General features: G+C 44.3%; 1 protein-coding gene across 3 annotated transcripts in view; it reads left to right on the top strand.

Annotated features, from left to right (window-relative positions):
• The window catches only part of LOC107394022 (pikachurin), a 39342-nt gene extending 16549 nt beyond the window's left edge, over positions 1 to 22793 (top strand). The window contains exons 8-25 of one of the 3 annotated variants that reach the window (XM_015972734.3): positions 9550 to 9662; positions 9789 to 10036; positions 11461 to 11639; positions 11785 to 11885; positions 11967 to 12067; positions 13497 to 13641; positions 13931 to 14120; positions 14210 to 14335; positions 14695 to 14938; positions 15015 to 15126; positions 15826 to 15942; positions 17368 to 17548; positions 17872 to 17895; positions 18025 to 18103; positions 18288 to 18431; positions 19906 to 19989; positions 22335 to 22438; positions 22542 to 22793. In XM_015972734.3, the coding sequence (XP_015828220.3) occupies positions 9550 to 9662; positions 9789 to 10036; positions 11461 to 11639; positions 11785 to 11885; positions 11967 to 12067; positions 13497 to 13641; positions 13931 to 14120; positions 14210 to 14335; positions 14695 to 14938; positions 15015 to 15126; positions 15826 to 15942; positions 17368 to 17548; positions 17872 to 17895; positions 18025 to 18103; positions 18288 to 18431; positions 19906 to 19989; positions 22335 to 22438; positions 22542 to 22693 (2444 nt within the window). In that variant the 3' untranslated portion in view covers positions 22694 to 22793. Of the gene's footprint in view, positions 1 to 9549; positions 9663 to 9788; positions 10037 to 11460; positions 11640 to 11784; positions 11886 to 11966; positions 12068 to 13496; positions 13642 to 13930; positions 14121 to 14209; positions 14336 to 14694; positions 14939 to 15014; positions 15127 to 15825; positions 15943 to 17367; positions 17549 to 17871; positions 17896 to 18024; positions 18104 to 18287; positions 18432 to 19905; positions 19990 to 22334; positions 22439 to 22541 lie in introns of those variants that run through there. The other 2 variants (XM_054731512.2, XM_015972735.3) reach the window with 2 other exon arrangements.
• Positions 22794 to 23365: the final 572 nt, after the last annotated feature.

The raw sequence follows: 23365 nt of genomic DNA, 5'->3' as shown, positions 1-23365 counted from the left end.
TGAGGAGCTCCTCAATCCCACCAATGCGCATTCCGAGGAGGAACCAGAGCTGGGAGGCCTGGGGATGGACTGTCCGATCTCGGGGGCAGAAGTTGCTGAGGTAGTCAAACAACTACACAGCGGCGGAGCACCGGGGGCGGATGAGGTTCGTCCTGGGTATCTCAAGGCTATGGATGTTGTAGGGCTGTCATGGTTGACATGTCTCTACAACATTGCGTGGTCATCGGGGGCAGTTCCTAGGGAGTGGCAGACCGGGGTGGTGGTCCCCATCTTTAAGAAGGGTGACCTGAGGGTGTGTTCCAACTATAGGGGGATCACACTCCTCAGCCTCCCTGGAAAGGTCTACTCCAAGGTACTGGAGAGGAGGGTCCGATCGATAGTTGAATCTCAGATAGAGGAGGAGCAATGTGGTTTTCGTCCTGGCCGTGGAACTTGGGACCAGCTCTATACCCTTGCAAGGGTGATGGAGGGGGCATGGGAGTTTGCCCAACCAATCCACATGTGCTTTGTGGATTTGGAGAAGGCTTATGACCGTGTCCCCAGGGGCACCCTGTGGGGGACGCTCCAGGAGTATGGGGTGGGTGGCTTTCTGTTAAGGGCCATTCAGTCCCTTTACCAGAGGAGCGTGAGTTTGGTCCGCATAGCCGGTAGTAAGTCGGACCTGTTCACAGTGAGGGTTGGACTCCGCCAGGGCTGCCCTTTGTCACCGGTTCTGTTCATCACTTTTATGGACAGAATTTGTCGACACAGCCGTGGTGTGGAGTGTGTCGAGTTTGGTGGCAGGAGAATCTCGTCTCTGCTTTTTGCGGATGATGTGGTCCTCCTAGCTTCATCCAGCTCAGACCTTCAGCTCTTGCTGTGTAGGTTCGCGGCCGAATGTGAAGCGGCTGGGATGAGGATCAGCACCTCCAAATCTGAGACCATGGTTCTCGACCGGAAAAGGGTGGCTTGCCACCTCCGGGTCGGGGGAGAGGTCCTACCTCAAGTGGAGGAGTTTAGGTATCTCGGGGTCTTGTTCACGAGTGAGGGTAGGAGGGATCGGGAGATTGACAGGCGGATTGGTTCGGCGTCTGCAGTGATGCGGACGCTGAGCCGATCTGTCGTGGGGAAGAGGGAGCTGAGCCAGAAAGCCAGGCTCTCGATTTACCGGTCGATCTACGTCCCAATCCTCACCTATGGTCATGAGCTTTGGGTAATGACCGAAAGAACGAGATCGCGGATACAAGCGGCCGAAATGAGTTTCCTCCGTAGGGTGGCCGGGCTCAGCCTTAGAGATAGGGTGAGGAGCTCGGACATTCGGGAGGGACTCGGAGTAGAACCGCTGCTCCTCCGGATCGAAAGGAGCCAGTTGAGGTGGTTTGGGCATTTGGTCAGGATGCCTCCTGGACGCCTCCCCGGGGAGGTGTTTCGGGCATGTCCTGCCGGCCTAAGGCCCCCGGGTCGACCCAGGACACGTTGGAGAGGTTACATCTCCAATCTGGTCCGGGAACGCCTTGGGGTCCTGCCGGAGGAGCTGGTGGACAAGGCCGGGGAGAGGACGGCCTGGAGCTCCCTAGTTGGGATGCTGCCCCCGCGACCCGGACCCGGATAAGCGGAGGAAGACGACGACGATGGCGGATCATAAGCCGGCAGCTACTTCAGGGGTAAATTTCAAGTTTAAATGTAAATCAACAAATTGCAGCTATCAGGTTGATATCTGAAATGTCTTTTTAGATCCAAAGAAGTTATCTATGGTTGATTAGATGCTAGTGGTTGCAGCTTCGGTGGCTAGTGGGTAGTAACTCACTTACATACTCAGATTAATAAATATATACACATTTAAAAAAATAAAAAGCTCATTTATATATTTATATTGAAACTTATACGAATGAAATACGTTATCTCCCGAGGCACGTGATGCAAGTCTCCATCCATCCATCCATTTTCTTCTGCTTATCCGGAGTCGGGTCGCGGGGGCAGTAGCCTAAGGCGAGAGGCCCAGACTTCCCTTTCCCCAGCCACTTGGGCCAGCTCCTCCAGGGGAATCCAAAGGCGTTCCCTGGCCCGGTGAGAGAATTAGTCCCTCCACCGTGTCCTGGGTTTACCTTTAGGTCTCCTCCTGGTTGGATGTGCTCAGAAAACCTCACCAGGGAGGCGTCCAGGAGGCATCCTGACCAGAAGCCCGAGCCACCTCAACTGGCTCCTCTCGATGTGGAGGAGCAGCGGGTCTACTCCGAGCCCCTCCCGAATGACAGAGCTTCTCACTCTATCTCTAAGGGAGAGCCCAGCCACTCTTCGGAGAAAACTCATTTCGACCGCTTGTATCCGCAATCTCATTCTTTTGGTCACTACCCAAAGCTCTTGACCACAGGTGAGGGTAGGAACATAGATCAACTGGTAAATCGAGAGCTTCGCCTTCTGACTCAGCTCTCTCTTCATCACAACAGACCGGTACAACGCCCACATCACTGCAGATGCAGCACCAATACGCCTATCGATCTCACGCTCCAGTTTTCCCTCACTCGTGAACAAGACCCCGAGATACTTAAACTCCTCCACTTGGGGCAGGACCTCATCCCTGACCCGGAGAAGGCATTCTACCCTTTTCCGAATCAAGACCATGGTCTCAGATTTAGAGGAGCGGATTTTCATCCCAGCTACATCACACTCAGCTGCGAACCGCTCCAGCGAAAGCTGAAGATCACGTTCTGATGAAGCCAACAGGACCACATCATCTGCAAAAAGCAGAGACCTGATCCTCAGGCCACCAAAACGGATGCCCTCCACACCTTGGCTGCACCTAGAAATCCTGTCCATAAATGTTATGAACAAAATCAGTGACAAAGGGCAGCCTTGGTGGAGTCCAACTCTCACTGGGAACGAGCCTGACTTACTGCCGGCAATGCGGACCAAGCTCTGACACTGGTCATACAGGGACCTAACAGCCCGTATCAGAGGGCCTGGTAACCCATATTCCCGGATTACCCCCCCCCCCCCCCCCCCCAGGGCCCTCCGAGGGACGCGGTCAAACGCCTTTTCCAAATCTACAAAACATATGAAGACTGGTCGGGCAAATTCCCACGCACCCTCCAGGATCGCCTTAAGGGTATAGAGCTGGTCCAGTGTTCCACGGCCAGAATGAAAACCACATTGCTTCTCCTGAATCTGAGGTTCAACAATCCGACGGACCCTCCTCTCCAGAACCACTGAATAGACCTTACCAGGAAGGCTCAGGAGTGTGATCCCCCTGTAGTTGGAACACACCCTGCGGTCCCCCTTTTTAAACAAGGGGACCACCACCCCGGTCTGCCAGTCCAGTGGGACTGCCCCTGATGTCCACGCAATATTGCAGAGCCGCGTCAGCCAACACAGTCCCACAACATCCAGAGCCTTAAGGAACTCTGGGCAGATCTCATCCACTCAATGGAGCCTTTCCACAGAGGAGCTAATTAATTAAGCTAATTAATTAAGATTTGAGAGGCCAACCCAAAGTCCCCAGACTCTGCTTCCTCACTGGAAGACGTGTTGGTGGGATTGAGGAGGTCTCCGAAGTATTCTGCCCACTGATCCAAAACGTCCTGAGTAGAGGTCAGCAGCACACCCTCCCCACTATAGATAGTAATGGTAGTGCATTGCTTTCCACCCCTGTGGCGCAGGATGGTGGACCAGAATCTCCTCGAAGCCGTATGGAAGTCTTACTCCATGGTCTCACCGAACTCCTCCCATGCCCGGGTTTTTGCCTTGGCGACTACCCGAGCCGCGTTCCGCTTGGACTGCCAGTACCCGTCAGCTGCCTCTGGAGTCCCACAGGCCAAAAAGACCTGATAGGACTCTTTCTTCAGCTTGACAGCATCCCTAACTGCCGGTGCCCACCAGAGGGTTCGGGGGTTGCCATCACGACAGGCACCGACGATCCTGCGACCACAGCTTTGGTCGGCCACCTCTGAACTGCAGTTTGGTGCATAAGCACGGATCACAGTCAGAACCCGTCCCCCCACACGTAGGCGGACTGAGGCCACCCTCTCATTCACTGGGCTAAACCCCAACGTACAGGCACCAAGATGGGGGGCAACTAGTATGCCCACCCCTGCTCTCCGCCTCTCAGTGGGAGCAACTCCAGAGTGGTAGATGTCCAACCCCTCTCAAGGAAACTGGTTCTAGAGCCAGAGCCATGCGTTGAGGTGAGTCCGACTATATATAGTCAGAACCTCTCAATCTCACACAACACCTCGGGCTCCTTCCCCACCAGAGAGGTGACATTCCATGTGCCAAGAGCCAGCTTCTGTAGCCGAGGATCAGACTGCCAAGGTCCCTGCCCTCGACTACCACCCGTCACACACTGCACCCAACCCCTTTGGCCCCTCCCACGAGTGGTGAGCCCATGAGAAGGGGGACCCACGTTTCCTCTTTGGGCTGTGCCTGGCCGGGCTCCATGGGTGAAAGCCTGGCCACCAGACGCTCGCCAACGTGCCCCACTTCCAGGCCTGGCTCCAGAAGGGGGCCCCGGTGACCCACGTCCGGGCGAGGGAACGCGGTTTCCATTTATATGATTCATCATAAGAGGTCTTTGGACTGCTCTTTGTCTGATCCTCACCTAGGACCTGCATGCCATGGGTGACCCTACCAGAGGCAGAGAGCCTCAGACAACTTAGCTCCTAGGATCATTGAGACACTCAAACCTCTCCACCACAGTAAGGTGGCAGCTTAGGGAGAGGGGATGCAAGTCTGTTCCATTTAACTGTTTTCTTTGACCAAGGAAGGGCAGTGTCCTCATAAGCAAGGCGCCTGGCCTCTCAAGACATCATCTTGCGAGGCCAGGCGTCTTAACATTCTGATGCTCCCTGGCGGTAAGGCTTTTCCTGTTTCCTGTTTTCAGTGTTGCACTACGTGTAGCTGTTTGGTGTTTGTGGCTTTCTAAAACTGATTTAATTTCTCTGTTCTAGGATATCTCTGAGTTATTGTAGCACATAAGCACGCTAAAACACACATTTTTTGTTGTTCCACCTAGCTTTTAGGGAACCATTTGAGTTCACACGCAGTTTATTTTGGTGTTGAACAGTTTGCTCGTCCAGTTAGCTTAGCCTCAGCACGGCTATGGCTACTTCTGTCTCTGCTTTTCCGTCTCCTATCTCTTGCTCTCTGTGTCAGATGTTTAGTTACTCCTCTGCCTACTTTAGTGATAATGGTACATGTAATAAATGTAGCATTTTTGTAGCTTTGGAGGTGAGGGTGTCGGAATTGGAGTCCCGGCTCCGCGCTGTTGAAAAGCCTGTAAACAGCCATAGCTACTTAGCTAGCGCGGGGCCAACTAGCTCAGAACCACCCCGTAGCGATCCTCCAGCAGAACCCAAGCAGCCGGGACCTCAGGCCGGCTGGGTGACGGTACGCAGGAAGCATAGAACCTAGCCCGTGGGCCACCACCAACCCATCCACGTTTCTAACAGATTTTCCCCTCTCAGTGACGCACCCACTGACAAGCCGACTCTGATCATTGGCATTTCCATAGTTAGAAACGTGGCATTAGAGACTCCAGCAACCATAGTTAAATGTTTACCTGGTGCCAGAGCGGGTGACATTAAGTCTTATCTGAAACTGCTGGCTAAGGATAAGCGTAAATACAGTAAGATTGTTATTCACGCTGGCGGTAATGACACCCGGTTATGCCAATCGGAGGTCACTAAAATTAATTTTGCTTTGGTGTGTAAGTTTGCCAAAACAATGTCGGACTCCGTAATTTTCTCTGGCCCTCTTCCTGATCGGACCAGTGATGACATGTTTAGCCACATGCTGTCCTTCAACCACTGGTTCTCTAGGTGGTGTCCTGAAAAAAACGTGGGCTACATTGATCATTGGAAAATTTTTGGGGAAAACCTGGTCTGATGCGAAGAGACAGCATCCATCCCTCTTTGGATGGAGCAGCTCTTCTTTCTAGGAACATGGCCAGTTTTATTAGTCCTCCATGACAACCCAGGGTCCAGACCAGGAAGCAGAGTCGTAGTTTAACACACCCCTCTGCAGCTTCTGTACTGTTACCCACCCACTACCCCATAGAGACAGTGTCCTGCCCACGGCCAAAATCACACAGATTAAATATCAGGTTTAATAAAGCAAATCATGAAAATCTCATAAATATTAGAACAAATTCAACTGAGAAGAAAATTAGAAAAATTAAATGTGGGTTATTGAACATTATTTCTATTTTTTCTAAGACTTTGTTAGTTAATGACTTGATTTGTGATAATCAGATTTCTTTGCTCTCTCTCACAGAATCCTGGCTGCAGCAAGAGGACTATGTTAGTTTAAATGAGTCGACTCCTTCTAATTATTTAAATCATCATATTGCTCGAAGTACAAGGCGAAGAGGAGTAGCAACCATTTTTCATTCTGACTTATTAATCAATCCCTTACCAATTAATAGCTACAGTTCGTTCGAACATCTTGTTCTTAGTTTTCCTAATCCAGATTGCAAAACTGTAAAACCACTTTTGTTTGTAGTTTTATATCGCCCACCAGGCCCTTACTCTGAGTTTTTGGATCAGATCTCTGATTTTTTATCTGATTTGGTCCTAAATACTGATAAGGGGGGATTTTAACATTCATGTGGACATTGAAAATGATAGCCTCAATGTAGCCTTTAGTAATATCTTAGACTCAAATGGATTTACTCAAAGAATACATAGCTCTACCCACTCCTGCCATCATAGATTAGACCTTGTGCTGACTTATGGCATAGAGTGTGAAGAAAAAAACGATCGATCCACATAATCCAGTCCTCCTGCACCACTTTCTGATGACCTTTGAATTTTTTATAACTGAGTTCTCGAGACATTTTTTCCCCACAGAGACCGAATTTCCCAAAGGAACTCACACGAGGGATTAATAAAGTTCTATCTTATCTTATCTTATCTTATCTAAAAAGGCTTGGTAATCCAGAGTTATCTCTGTAGTTATGCTGCTATAGGCTTAGACTGCTGGAGGATACACTGACCACTTTTCACACTCTACTACTTTCTTCTACAATCTGACCTTTAACTATATTATTTTCTGCAATTTCAGCTGTTAACTTTATTTTTTCTCTAAGTGTTTATCTCCCCAGAAGAAGCTACAATGACGTTCTGCTGAGCTGTGGTGGCCTCATGGAGGGGGCCATCGTCTAGCACACTGCTGCTAACCACTTAAACATTCTTCCTCTCCTGATAATAACTTTTTGCTTTCCTTGACATTGGATGTGCTTCTACTAGTTTACCCTTTTAATTATAGATTCACTAGGATAAATACAAGAAATTGTATCTCTCGCCAAATAGAATATTTACTAAGAAATCACAATGTAACCATAGACACTTTGCTTGGTGTGTGTGGTGTGTGGTGTATGTGTGTGTGTGTTTCTGCTCTGTCTTCTCGATCACCAGTGAGTCGTGGTGGATGGCTGCTTATACTAAGCCAGGATCCTCTGGAGGTTTCTTCCTGTTAAAAGGGAGTTTTCCTCTCCACTGTCGCTTTATGCTTGCTTAGTATGAAGATTGCTGTAAAGTCACTGACTAGTGTCAGTGACTTTGATGCAATTTGCTGGGTTCCTTAAATAGGCAGCGTTTTTTCTGATTGGCTTAATAAACTGACCTGGATTGGAATGTTTATTATGTGACGACGTGCCTTGAGATGACTCTTGTCGTGATTTGGCACTATATAAATACAATTGAATTGAATTGAATTGAACATTGAGAAACACCCAGGGAAGCATTCATGGACTAAACCATCTTGACTAACGATGAGGAAGACTGTCATTCATTTAGCATTCAGGAGACAACAGGGCACGCCTCAGCTAGTAGAAGCTAATCGTTAGCATTAGCAACACCACAACATGGTGGAACTCCTTCAGGCTTCTTATTTATGGAGATAAAACATCAACATTAGAAAGGAAATTGAGACAGTACAAGAGTTGTGTTGTTAGCCAATCAGAGCCGAGATGTCCAAGATGAATAACAACGAGACACCAAATCCTCTCATTTCCTGCTCCTTCTGCTTCCTGAAACAGGAGCGCGTGCACATTTTTTTCTCATAAAGATCAACTCATAAGGCGTTCGTTTACCATGCAGAGGTCATTTAAAATGGCTTATCATCAACTTTGGACTATTTAGACTTTGGCTTTTCTTTGAGTCAAGAGCAGAAAGAGATACATAAGTCCTTTATTTAGAAAAAGGATGTATTGGTGTCTTCTTTGATAGTGTATGGTGTACTGCCCCATTGAGTGACATCTGTAGCAGTGAGTATGCTACATTGTTTGTTGTCCAATAGTATGCAGAGACAGTTTGAAAGACAACCATAGATGCCGCCTCACAACTGAGCTCTGTCTATGGGTCAATAATGGACTACATATTCATTTGTAAATCTATCGGATGGCTTGCCATGCCACCTGCTTGCCATGCTACCTGCTCCTGCATTCGCTGCCAAATGAAAATATACGAGAAAACATCTGAGTCAGAAAAAGCCACAAAGATCTACATCACGCTGATTCATGGATTCACTCACCAAGGGTTTTGACCAGAGAAGGCTTTTGTTGTTTTAGCGTAGAGACTAGAAATCCATCTTGGTTAGTAGAAGCTAACTGTTAGCATTAGTGACTCCACAACATGGTGGCAGTCCTTCAGGCTTGAGTTATATGTGGAGATCAATGTCGCAGAGCAAACTGAGGCAGTGAAAGAGTTGCGTTGCCGTAAGCCAATCAGAAGGAAGAATTTCATGAATGATAATGAGTAAGACGTCAAATCCTGCCATTTTATGCCTCCTTCTCCTCTGGCTAACTTCTACTTACCTGAAAAAGGAACACCAAAGCTTTTTTTTCCCCACAGAGAATCCACAAGGCATTAATTTACACTAGAGACCACAGCAAACATATCTTCTCATCTACAGTAATTCAAGGTGATAAGACATTCATCCTTTAACAGAATCACTGCAAGCATATTGAATAACACTTGTTTAGGCAAGGTAACTAAAAATTACAGGTTTTATAGGCTTTGAAAGACAGTAAGAAAAATGTCAAGGACAGTTAATAAATGAAATAAGACAAAATGAGCCATTAGAGGCTGACGGATAAAATCAGACTCACACAGAAGAATTGTTTCACAGCAGGGGATAAAAGCGGGTTACATCCCAGTCTCATCAGACAGGATTAAGGTCGAAGCCAGACCCCCTTACTGCCCATCTACACTAATAAATACATACACACGTGCACATAACATGCAGCACCTTCACCAAATAAGTTCAATTGACTAATTTTTTTTTTCTGTTCTGGTAAATTTTCAGTCAGAAAAATTACGCTAATTAAGTTAAATCCATCAGACAACAAAAGATTAATTTGCCTTTGCAGCAACCCCCCACCCCCACCCCCCCACCCCGCGCCCCATGTGCCAGTTCTCATTTAACATGAATAATGCTTTTATTTAGCTCCAATCAACCATTTGACCTCTTCATTTATCCAGACAATAATGTCAAGTTTTATAGTGCAAAAAAAATAAAATAAAATAAAAAGAGATGCTCAAATGATACAAAGATTTGTTCTGATGTTTGTGACAGGTACATCAGATGTTGCCAGTGGTGATTTTGGCCGTTACATTGCCAACTCCGGAATCGAAGATGAAGATGGATTTGACTTTGACGACTCAGATTATGACGTCTTTATCGAAGAGGTGGGCCTTAAATAAAAATTAAGATGGTTTAAGATTCTTGAAATAAGAATGAATTTCAAACAAAAACAAGCCAAAGTGAAATCGAAGTATCTGGACGTTTTATGTCATTCCAAACCTGTGTTCCAGCTGAAGCCATTTCCAGGTATCAGTGAGGGTAACAAGAAATCTCAACTCCGTTCACACCCTGGTCCTCCATCTGGTCAAAACGTTGTTTATCGGATGAACACTGTAGAGCCCCCGAATGTCACGGCTCAACCTTTTTCCACAACCCTTGCATTCATCTTCTCGGATTTCACAGATCTGGTTTTTACAGCCACCGCTGAGCCAAATAGTGCACCTGACACCATGACTACGACTCCTTTTACCCCAACCAGGTGAGAATGGTGGTACGGTGTGCCGTCTTTGTAGTTTTCCTCCATTGCAGCTCCAGTGCTGAGACCGCCCAATAAACGTAGAGTGCTGTGATTGTCAAGACACAAAACAGTTCGAGCCAATGGTAGACCTGCTGAGGATGCAGTGGAGCGTGGCCAGACCAACTTGCAGAGCAAAATGTTTTGCAAATGCTACGGTTTATCTAGATTTCTAAGCTAACTATGGTCCTCCATCTGGTCAAAATGTTGTTTATCGGGTGAACACTATACACTAGGGATGGGTACCTTTCACTTTTGAAAGTGGATCAATTTGGTACCAATTCCCGGTACCTAGGAATCGATAAGGGTACTTAATGGTATTTATTTTTGATACTTTTGAGTGTTTAATAATTAATAATTATTTTTGTAATGACATTTTTTTCTCAAAATATATAACCATATTTGATAAACATCATGATAAATAACATACAAACTCTTTGTATTTTATCATCATAGTAATTCACAATATGAAAATCTTTAACTTCCAACTGAAAACCCAGCTCTGTGTACTCCTAATCCTCTTCTATGCCCTCTGGAATAACTACGAAGAGGAGACCATGCATTATAAACTACAAAGGAAACAAAAACAAACTTCGATATCATACAACTGTTTGTATTTTAATATTGTGGTGTTTCACAAACTAAAACCCAGCTCCGTGTACTTCTATTCCTCTCCTTTTCCCTCTGGACAATAATGTGATGGGTGGGTGGTACTGCAAATTAAACTGAAGCAAAAATGAACTAAATTTACCCTTTATCTTCATTCCTTTTGCCGTTCATTTTGAAACAGGGATTTTCCTTCTCGGAAGTCGGAATTTTTGAGTTCCGAGGAGGAAGCGAACGCACCATTAGCATATACCAACAGAAGCTAAAGTATCAAGCAACAGTTAACAGTTTATTTACCTGCTGGAGCAGATTAAGAAGATAACTGACTTAGAACGTTGTAAATGTTGTCATCATCACCCAGTCAGCCATCACCTTTACTGAAACCCAAACTTTAGAGCGCATCCCCTCTGCCATGCTTCTTGCTCTGTTTACAGCTGGCCTGCAGCGACTGATGACATAACGCTCTTGCACACGTGCTGCTGTATATCTTGGGAAATCAGGTACTGAACTCCATGGTACTGAAACAAGGCACCGTTTCTTATCACATGAATTGGTTCTTGGTCAGTACCATGGATTTTGGTCGGTGCCTTAAAAAGTACCGAATATGGCACCCATCCCTATTATAGACTCCCCAAATGTCAGGGATCCACTAGTTTCCACAAGCACTGCATCCATCTTACCGGATTTCACATATCTGGTCAAAATTAAAATTACATTATTCATAAGCAGAAAGGACTAACCAATCTGTTTTATATTTCTTCACCTGCTCGGATCCACCTCAGCACTCCTGCGTCCACCACTCCAACCATCTCCCCCTGGCGAGGAGAGGTACCTCGTGTTTATGAGCTGGACTGTGAGGACACTGTGTGTCCGTCAGACAGTTTCTGTCTCAGTGATGATGTGAGCGGAGGTTCACGCTGCCATTGTAACCTTGGACGCAGAGGGGACACCTGCTCTGAGGGTAACATGTTGAATTTAAACTCACCATTTAAACTACTGTAGGTCATTTTAAACATGTACATTCAATTTAGGCACATTCAAACGAACTGTCGTCCAGAATCCATCTAAAGGACATTACAATCATGTTTTTGTCTTTTCTTCTTCAGTCATTACAATTAACTTTCCCAGATTCTATGGCTACTCTCACATGACCTTTGAACCCCTAAAGAATTCCTACCAGACCTTTCAGATCACTTTGGAGTTCAAGGTAAGAGATTGTCTCATTTTTTAAAAGAATTTTTTTACCTTAATGAAAATATATTTTGATCTTAATAATTTTATGGTGCAGGCGGAGTCTGTAGATGGTTTGCTACTTTACTGTGGAGAGAACGAGCACGGCCATGGTGACTTCATGTCTTTGGCTTTGGTTCGAGGAAAACTGCACTACAGGTAGTGTTCAGTTCAGTTTAATTTAGTCACAAAGCACCTTCCACCAGTCAAGAGAGCCCAAAGTGTTGTACACGAGAAATAAAAACACAAACCAGAAATTACAGTAAGCATAAAAAAAGTGACAACAAATAAAATTGCACCATTGAAATTCAATTCAATTCAAGTTTATTTCACAACCAGCATGAGGACCGGGTGCATCTTTACAGTAAATATACAAAACATATGTATAAAACTACGGACTAGAGGCTCTTTTATACGATGTCAGGAATGCAGAACTGTCACAGGTGGCAGGAACGGCCAATCACACGCTGGCAAGTGTCAGTAGAGCCAATAGATGAGCTTATGGACGGTTCTAATAGGAAACAGGCTTCAACGCAAGTGGTTGTTTTCTGCTTGGTCCTAGTGCTCAGTGTTTATTCAATATAGCGTAATATTGTTTTTGGACAGTAAAAGTGCAGGGGACAAAAATTGGCTTTGGACAATTACACATCCATGGGGCCAACACAGCAAATGCCCGATCCCGTCTGCATTTCTGTTTGGATCTTGGATTCACTGATAAATTATTCTCAGTCAAATAAAGGGATCTTGCAGGTACAAGTAAATAAAGAAAAGTAGTGGGTCTAAAGCAGACTGTTACGTCCTCTAAAGGTGGAAAAAAGGACAGGGAGTAACACAGAGGCATGTGCTTCGGGTGTTAAAATTGGAAACAAGGATTTTGTTTTAGGATTCTAAAAAGGCACAAAGATCCAAATCTAAAAGGCCTTAAACACTTTGCTAAAATGGCCATGGGTTTACGTTTAAAACAGACATCAGAATGCTCCCAGACATTCACAAACAAAGTCCACTGACATATACATAAGTTTGGGAACCAAAGAGGGAACCAGCTCTCTGGTCCCTCGTCTGTTAAAAACATCAAAAAGCTCTTAAGCTTCACTAAGCTCAAACAACTAAAACCCATTTAAAAGCCATTACAACACAAACAAATGGAGCAGGTGAGAGAACTGGCGCAGGTCCAGTCCCTCCCTTCCTCCTGGCGGCTCTCCCTTTTATGTTGCTCAGGAGGTGATCAGTCCAAGTGAGTGCAGCTGTGCTGGTAGGAGGAGGAGGAAAAGCACCGATTGTCATCTGCAGCTTCAAATTTCTGGGACAAACAGCAACAGCTGTAACACAGACCCTTGAGGGACCCCCCCCCCAATTCAGTGGAGTGGCTTTGGAAGAACATAACCCTATCCACTGAAGATCTGCTCCACCAAGCCCCATATACGATGCAAAGACCAACAAAAAACCCACGATTGTAGCAAATACAGCTATACATTTATGTCGGAAATTTACACATTGTTTTTATTAATACCATTTTAATAATATATGATTACGACTGCATTTTTGTGATATAGGATGTGAGTGACCTGTTTGATTTTTGTCTCTTCAGGTTTAACTGTGGAACTGGACCTGCTCAGATAGTCAGCGAGAGCCGTATTGTTCTGGGTCAGTGGCACACGGTGACTGTCTTCAGAGACGGCATGAATGGATGGATCCGTATGGACAACGACAACCCGATAAGTGCACGCTCACAGGTAACAGCACGCCACACCTTGCTGCTTTAATTCTTCTGATCATAGTGTCAACAAGGTTCTGGACTCATCCCTCACAAGTTCATAGTGATGTGAAAGCATCACTCAGTTGACGTCGGTCACATCCCCCAAATCATTACACTACCACCAATCTAAAGTGGTAACACAAGGCAGGATGGACCCATGCTTTCATGTTTTTTACACCAAATTCTAAAAACCACATGATGCTCCAAGGCATCGAGACTCACTGAAGACGATGCACATTTTACTCACTCCACTCTTTTTCTTTCAGGGTCAGTACACTAAGATAACTTTCCGCTCCCCATTATATGTGGGTGGATCTTCAAGAGCTTACGGGCTGCTCAAAGCAACGGGAGCAAATCGTGGTTTTGTCGGCTGCCTTCAGAGTCTGACCATCAACAACAAGGCGACAGACATCAGGCCATGGCCTCTGGGCAAAGCGCTGAGTGGAGCTGATGTTGGTGAGCTACAAACAGGATGTGAAAACTCTGCTTTCTGTGTGGTAAAGTTCATATTTCTGCAGCAGTTTTGATCCGTTCTTATTCTGTAGGTGAATGCAGCGACAGCGTGTGCGACCTGGTCAGTTGTGCCAACGGAGGCGTTTGCTTTGCAAACCGTGCTGACGACTACATTTGTTTGTGTGCACTTGGCTACAGGGGAGTGCTTTGTGAGGAGAGTAAGTTAACAGTATTGTCCTTTCTATTGAATAAAACGTACAGGCTATATTTACAGGGAGCCATTTTAACCACCTTAATGGTAAAAAAAAATAAAAATAATAACAGCTGTCATGCTGAGCTTTTACAGTAATTACTCAACAATTTCAGAGTGAATTGAAGAAAATTGGCTAAAATGAGGATTATTATTTCTTAGATGAATGGCGAGAGATTGATTGCACGTTAGAACAACTTTCCTACAGTTTAACTTTCCACTTTCTTTCATACTTCCTCACAATTTCCTTAATTTCCCATCTTCAGCATATATAAAACTTCATACTTCGTTTGTGACGTTCCTGACCTGCTCTTGTCGATTCCTCAGGTTTTTTACTGTCCTCACCGCTTTTTAATGAAACCGTGTTTTCATACGCCGTCATCCCGTGGCCCCAGTCCTCTCAGAGTTACCTCTCCTTTATGGAGTTTGAGGTGACGTTCCGGCCGTCATCGCCCAATGGGGCGCTCCTGTACAGCGACGATGCAGAGAGCAGAGACTTCTTGGCTATCAATCTGGTCGACGGATATGTGGAGTTTAGATTTGACTGTGGCTCTGGAGAAGCTATTCTAAGGTAAAAACAAAAAAAAAAGAAAAACTTGGGTATTTTCTTTTTTGTTTTGTATGAAATATGATGATCTCTGTTGCAGGAGTGAGGAGCAGATCAGTCTGGACTCATGGCATGAACTGAGAGTGTCTCGCACAGCAAAGAGTGGAATCCTGCAGGTGGACAACCAAAGGCCAGTGGAGGGAATTGCTGAGGTACTATAGAAAAAAATGTGTTTTTACCAATTTTATGTTTATTTATGTTTATGTTTATTCATTTAGCAGACGCTTTTATCCAAAGCGACTTACAATTTATAAACTATAGGGCATGTTGTGATCTGTGGGGGAAACCAGAGTACCCGGAGGAAACCCACGCATGCATGGGGAGAACACGCAACTCCACGCAGAAAGGCCGCAGCCGAGTTTCGAACCTGCAACCTTCGTGCTGCGAGGCAACAGTGCTAACCACTGCGCCACCATGCAGCCAATTTACGTCAATTTGATGTCACTCAATTAATCAATTTATTTTAAAACTTTTGCTCAAAATGAGAAACTTGATAAATTTCACAAACTGCAGTTTCTGCACATATCTTATTTAATTAAAGTGAAAAGAAGAAAATTTCACTTTATTATTACTTTCCTTTTTTGTAAAAGTGATCAGCTTATAACCTCAGTCGGTACGGTTAGTACTTATAAATATTTATTTTGATAAACAAAACATTAAAATATTCGTTTGGAATCTGCTATTCTTTCATCTTCTCTTGTGCTGCTTATATTTCCTCCTGCAGAGCAAAATGAATTCATTATGCATAAAATGTATATTTCTAAACCAACCTTGTTTTAGTGATATAACTAGGTTTGTTTTATGCATTATTAGCAATCTTTGTTTATTTATTTGCTGCGTTTGCTTTTCAGGGAGCGTTTACTCAGATCAACTGCAGCTCCCCCCTCTACGTTGGTGGGGTGCCTGTTTATGAGAAAACCAAGACGACAGCAAGTGTAAGGAAACCCTTCTCTGGAGTCATTCAGAAGGTGAATTATTTTATTCCACAGCTGGATTCCTCCATACATTCATCCGTTGTAGGCCTCTTATTCGGGGTCGGGTCGCGGGGGCAGCAGCCTGAGCTGCCCAAAACCAGATCACTGCTCCTGAATCTGAGGTCTGACAATTTGAGGTCCGACAGGAACCCCTGACTAGACTTTACCAGGAAGGTTCAGGAGTGTGATCCCCCTCTAGCTGGAACACATCATGTGGTCCCCTTTTTTAAACAGGGGGGCCAATAACAACTAAATTCAATAGGGTGTAACAATATATTCTCTGTTCTGCTCCTCACACCTGATTCTGTATGAGACTATCATGACATGATGTCCGGATATGGTCCACACACTCTGGCATGAAAATGTTACCACAGCAGCATGGACATGTTTCTCATAAATTAGTCATTGGTGGGGCTTTTGAATCATGCTGGCTGTGTTAGGGGCCCATATAGAGTCAGAGGTACTCTGCAAGTATTTAGCTCTTTTCACCAGTTCCACAACTTTTCCTCTGAGGAAAGAAAGGGGGACACATCTTCCTTAACCCTCTGGAGGCAGAAGTTGCAGATTTGCAACATTAAAACCTACCTACCTGGTTACTCCACGTACGTATTTCATGAGCATTTTTTAACTCAGAAGTACCCCTGGAGGACGTAGTTGTTCATCCTTTTATCAAAACTTATTTTGAGCCTGAGAGGGTTAAGAAATGAAATTGAATATTCAGTTACTCATTAAATTACATGCAAACATTTACAAAACACCTTTACGCAATGAGGTTAAATGGCCTGTATTTGATATAGCATCTTCTAGAGTCCTGGGACCCCCCAAGGCACTTCACACACACCCTACTTTGTAGCCACAGCTGCCCTGGGGCACACTGACAGATGCAAGTCTGCCGTACACGGGCGCCACCGGTCCCTCCGACCACCACCAGCAGGCAAGGTGGGTCAAGTGTCTTGCCCAAGGACACAGCGACAGACTGAGCGGGGCTCAAACCTGCAACCTTCCGATTATGGGGCGAGCACTTAGCTCCTGTGCCGCTGTCGTTAAGTACATGAGCAACAGATAGAGCTCTATATGTTGTCCAGTAGCTCAGAGTTTTAAATGTGATGTGGTTAGAGACACTTCTCTTCTCCACCATTGGCTGACTTGAGCTGAAAAGGAGTGCAACAAGGCTCCCATTGATGATTTTTCCGACGGAATGCCTCAAGCAACAATTCCAATAAAAACGAGCGGAATAAGGGAGAAATTCTCTCTGAAGAAGAGCCCTTCACAGCATGTGCAGAAGCAAAATTCTCCCTAGGGTGCACCACAACGTACATTCAGGTGGCATGACTGTGAAAGGACACCTCAAAGACAGTCCAGCACATAACATCAAGGTGTAGCATTCAGGATTTAATCCCTTTTCTTGTAATCCCCCAGTTGATTCTCAATGACCGCACCATCCCAATCACCATCAGCTCTGCTGGTGGAGTTAATGTTCAAAACTCCGCTCACCCGTGTGTGGAAAGTCCCTGCGCCAATGGAGGGACCTGCAGGCCTAAGTGGGACAGCTATGAGTGTGACTGTCCCCTAGGCTATGACGGGAGGCACTGCCAGAAAGGTCAGTGGAGTGGGACAGGCTATTCTCAGTTACAAATAAGCTTAATATTTAGGTTTTGTTTTTAATTTGGACAAAAATATATGTTAATGTAGTAAAGCACAAGTAAATATTTCAGTAAGTTTTTTTTAAATGTAAAAAATAAAAAATAGAGGCAGAAATAGATGTCATTTAGGTGTAGCAGCTCACATTTAATGCAATATTTTAGCCTCTTAGGGATTAATTTCACTTGTCTCTTGCCATTATTAGTTAAATATACGTATTATAGAAATTGATCATTTAAGCCTGTCTGTTCCTTTTCTTATTTTAATGCTGTCGTCGAGCAGAATGTGGGAATTACTGTTTGAACAGTAGGTTTCCTTCCAAGAATTCAAATCCAAACATCCATTAGTCTTTTAGCTCAGCTGCAGCCACTACATAGAAGCTGATGCTGCCGCCCTGTGATGGTATAAAATGATTGCTTCCCTTTTTCTGCTCAGTTGTTACAGAAGCCATAGAGATCCCACAGTTTATTGGCAGAAGTTACCTGATCTATGACAACAGAGATATTCTTAAAAGGTTGGTAGTGACATTGATATGAATGTACTTATTTACACTTGTCTTAAATGGTTTTCTCTTTGAATTAATAGTCAGTCAATAGAGAGAGAAACAGCAGTATCTGCACATGCCTTACACATTCAACATGTTTAATGCAACTGTTTCTATCATTTATTTATAAAACATTCACTTTTTCCTGTTTCAGAGTTTCTGGCTCCAGGACAAACCTCTTCATGCGCTTTAAGAGCACGGCTAAGGAAGGTTTGTTGCTCTGGAGAGGAGACAGTCCAATGAGACCCAACAGTGACTTCCTCTCAATGGGTCTCCAGGATGGAGCTCTCATTTTCAGGTGTTTATTCTAGAATTTGTATGAAATGGGATGGTCAGAAATTGTGAGGTCTGTGGGCTCAGCATCTGTGCTAAATGTGTGTTAATTGTACTGACTGGAACAGCTATGGAACCAGTCTGGGTCTTTAGTTTAAAGACACACTCCTGAACTTTGCAGCTCTCTGTCGCCCTCTCAAGGCTTGCTGCATAACGTCACATGTTGTAAAATCAAATCTCTCTGTGGTGCATAATAAGTGACATATTTACTGGCTGATTTCCAACTCGCGTGCCCAAACGGATACATTGAGCAGCGTTTCAGCAATGAGTAAAGTTTTACCAGGACTGTATAACAAAGTTATGCCTGAACAAACACAATAACCTCGGAGAAATCATTTATTACTTACCTATCCATTAGCAGCATGGCTAGGTCAGAGTCCGTGCATGCCATTCTGTCTCCAGCGAGGAAAAGCAGGCCCAATATTAACTCTGGTCTTTGCTCTTGCTCTATCGCGTTCTCTCTCTCTTTTCCTAGATTCCTCTGATGAGGGATTTCTAGCTGTCTTTGGTGGATCTCAATCAGTCAATCAAAGCTTTATTTATAAAGCGCCTTCCGTGACCCTGTCAGGAAGCCTAAGGCGCTGAACACAGTACATAAGAAATGTGAAACACAATGAATAAATGGATAATAAAAGCAATTCAAATGGTGCAAAAAAGGTAGAACATTAAAGTAGAAACAAATGCATTAACAATAAAATGATCGGCCATTGCTCAAGTTTCTAAAATGCGAGCCCACCACAGACATATAAACATGGACGCCCCGTGGACTGGTGCTGCCTACTGGAGCTGCCATAGTGGCCGGTCGCCATTTTAGAAAGGTCTCCATTTGCCCCCAGCGCATTCACGTCTACTGAGGAAGGTGTTGCCTAACTAAAAAACACATTTTTATCAAGCTTTTTCACAAAATCAGACACAAGGTTTGGCATGATACTTAAAATATAATTAAACAAAATCAATCAAAATACATTTAAGTATAAACTCCTATCAGGTAGACTAGAAAAGTCACTAGTAATCCCACGTGATTTGTTTACAATAGTACCCCGGTTGTTGTAACCACAGGTTGCACAAAAATAGGCATAGTTGCTCACTCTGATTTTTCTTTGGAGAATGAGGAGACCCATCCAGTATGGTGGCAACGCTGTTGTGTTTTCCAGAGCCTAATGGGGCATCTACATATTCATGTCTATGGGGTCTACGTGATACTGCTGTAAAGCAACAAACAGTCAGTACTTCCGGTGGCAGACCGGGGGTCAAAAACTGTGTAGTGTGGTAAACAGACATGGGACCTCCTAACTATCACAGCTCTGAAAATGGAACAACATAGATGTTGGTATGCCACAAAAACCTTTAAAAAAAACTTTTTTTAAGGTGTAAAAGTTGCGGAATGCGTCTTTAAGGATTAATTTTTTTTGGTAAACACATTAAATTCTTTGTTTCAGCTATAATTTGGGCAGTGGTGTGGCAAATATCACTGTCAATGGGACTTTCAGCGATGGAAAGTGGCACAGAGTCAAGGCTGTAAGGTGAGCTCAAAAATCCTTCAAAATAAATGTACTTTTTTACACTGATAGTGTTCAGCAGCCACTGATCGTACAAGTTGTCCTCATACTAAGACCTGTAACTTTTATCTTAGGTTCACTTAAACTGTGAGGCACAACATGTGAAAAGATCCAAGAAATCACACTGAATGATTTTTAAAGAATTGAGATAATTGTGAAGAAAATAAGTATTTAAGCATCTACACATAAACAGGTATTTTGATGCTCACAGAACTGTTATTTCTTCTTTAAGAAGCTCTTCTATCCCCCACTCATTACCTGCATTAGTGGCACTAATTTGAAGATGTCGTCTGTATAAAAGACACCTGTCCACAACTTCATACAGTCAGACTCCAACCTCCACCATGACCCTGACTAGAGAGCTGCCTAAGGACACAAGGGACAAGATTGCACACCCGTACAAGACCGGGATGAGGCAATCTACAATAGACAAGCAGTTTGGTGAGAAGAGATCTGAAGACAACCGTTGGAGCACTTATGAGAAATGAAATAAAAACAAGACCAGCGACAATCTCCTTTGACCTGGGGCTCCATGCAAGATCTCCTCTTGTGGGTTACAAATGATCTTGAGAATGGTGAGCAAACAATCCTGAGCTACACGGAAGGAACTGTTCATTGACAAGAAGAGAACTAGAACCACAGTAACAAAGGCTACTATTAGTAACACACTACGTCGTCACGGATTAAAATCTTGCAGCGCCCGAAAAATGCCCCTTCTAAAACCCATTTTTAAAGATTCTTTCTGATTATAATCTGTCACTCTTAGTTTTTCATGTAGCCTGAACATGAAGATAGTCTCCTACACCTATCTCCTACATTTGCTTCTGACATAAATTAGATGGTGAAACTCAAGAATTTGAAAGGCCTGACAGATCTATGTCACATGGACTTACCCACCTTGGTTCGTGTCAGGTTTAACGGCTGAGCTGAAGCGTAGCGGAGATGGAGTGTGGCGTAACTGTGTGACCCAGACGCGGAGTGGCTAGCGTTGGGTTAGACAGAGCACGCAGCTTTAATCTGGGAACGGCGACACAGCGCTCGGAGAGAGAGCCGAGACTGAGTAGCAGTTCCGGATGAATAAGGTAGCTGGCTTACTGATAGTAGACAGCATGGATAAGTCCTTGTGTTGGGGTTGAGGGCTGGTAAGCCTGAGAACTCGATTCAAAGTCTGGTAGGAACGATGACTGAGTAATGAATGAATGCCGGTGCTTGCGTATATAGTGTTGGCGTGATGACGTCAGCAAGCCACGTTGGTGGCAGGAATGTTGGGAAGTGGTGGCGAGAATGCTGGGAAATGTAGTTAGCTGGAGGAGTTTGTGACAGTTCAAGACGTGGAGAAATGTTGTTGGTTTAGTGGCCCGGACTACCGCTAGCATTAGCAACTCCACCGCAGAGCAGAACTCCCTCAGGCTTGTTATTTGTGGAGATAAAACCTCAATGTTGCAGAACAGAGTCAGCGGTAAAGTCGTGTTGCTGTTCAGGGAGAATGTCATGTGGTCAGATGAGGCCAAAAGAAAACTGTACGGTAAAAACGCCACTCGCTGTGTTGCATACCAAGAACATCATACCCACTCTGAAGCATGAGGGTGGAAACATTGTGTTTTGGGGATGCTTTTCTGCAAAGGGGACAGGACGACTGACCTATTCTAAGGAAAGGATTAATGGGACTATGTATCTTAAGTATTTTTCTATCAGTGAAAGCATTGCTGATAAAATGTGGCTGGATTTTCCAGCATGACAATGATCCCAAACACACCCCTCAGGCAATGAGGGAGTGGCTATGTAAAAAGCATGTCAAAGTTCTAGAGTGGCCTAGTTAGTCCCCAGACCTCAGAACAGTAGGGAACCTGTGCAGGGAGTTGAAAGTCCTTGTTGTTCAGCAATAACCCCAAAACATCACTGCAACAGAGATCTGCATGGAAGAATGGGTCAAAATACCAACTACAGTGTGCACAAACCTGGTGAAGAGCTACAGGAAACGTTTGACCTCCGTCATCGCTAACCAAGGTTACATTATTAAGTACTGAGGCGAATTTCTGTTATTGAACAAATACTTATGTTCTGCACCTTTATACAAATAAGAGCTTTCAAAATCACACAACGTGATTACAGGTATTTTGTTTTTACAATCTGTCTCTCACAGCTGACGTGTACCTCTGATGAAAAGTTAAGACCTCTCTCATCATTTCAAGTGGGACAAATTGCACAATCGGTGGCAGCCAAATACATTTGTCCCATTGTACTTAATGAAGAACCCAATGACGGCAAATTACTCTTTATGTACTATCTTTTGTCAACCGTTTTTAAAGGGATGGCCAATCAGGAAAGCTGACAGTTGATGACTACGGAGCAAAAACAGGCAGATCACCCGGCATGATGAGACAACTCAACATCAATGGACCTTTATACGTTGGTAAGTCTTTGTGCTGCATGTTCTGTCAACACAAAACAAATCAAACAATTTTGTTATCTGCGTTTCCAGATGTATCTGTTCTCTCTTTGTTTCTCAACCAAAGGTGGCATGAAAGAGATCGCCCTGCACACCAGCAGACAGTATGTCGGAGGCTTGGTGGGCTGCGTGTCCCATTTTACTCTCTCCACTGATTATCACTTGGCTTTGGTGGAGGACGCGTCAGATGGCAAGAACATAAACACCTGTTCCAACTAAAGACAATCTTCAGTGAAGCACCAGATGATGGGGCCCTTTTCCCCACTGGGCCATCTTGTTTGTCAACTGTTTAGCAGCATCAAATAAAACGAAAACCAAACTTTTTATTTATCTTTTTTTTATTAAATGCCCTAAGCCAAACTCGATTGGTTTGAAGCTCAAACTGAAAAAAAAAAAAAAAAAAAAAAAAAACGAACAATGTTGCTCATTTTGGAGCAGCAGGTATGGTTTCTCTGTATGTTTTTTCCTGCATGAAACAGTGACCTGCCATGTTCAAAGGCTTACGTTGCTGAACACGATTACCATCTTTGATCCGCAGCTGCAGGAAAACAAGAAATCAAGTCTTTAGAGGATGCCGCATAGCCTATGTGATCCCTGGAAAAGAAGAGAAAGATTTTAAACAAATAAAATAAAAAAAGACCTCACATTTTCAGATAAAATTGCCATCTGCATTTTTTTGTACTGTAAATCCTTCTATGATTGCTGGACGTGGTCATACGACTCCGAAAACACTAGCAGAGGTAATCTTGTTGTCAGAGGATTTTAGTTCTAGTCCTAGAGAAGCTTTGTTGTGACAATGTTCATGCATTTTCTAAAGTTGTAGATAAATTATCTCAATTTTTAGTACAGATGTCAGCTTAACAGTTACATTTTAAAAGTTCTTTTGTTGTA

The sequence above is a fragment of the Nothobranchius furzeri genome, chromosome 17 (assembly GCF_043380555.1).
Source record: "Nothobranchius furzeri strain GRZ-AD chromosome 17, NfurGRZ-RIMD1, whole genome shotgun sequence".
In the NCBI taxonomy this organism is placed as follows: Eukaryota; Metazoa; Chordata; class Actinopteri; order Cyprinodontiformes; family Nothobranchiidae; genus Nothobranchius; species Nothobranchius furzeri.
The sequence above is the reverse complement of the archived record's forward strand: the minus strand, read 5'-3'. Positions and strand labels throughout refer to the sequence as shown.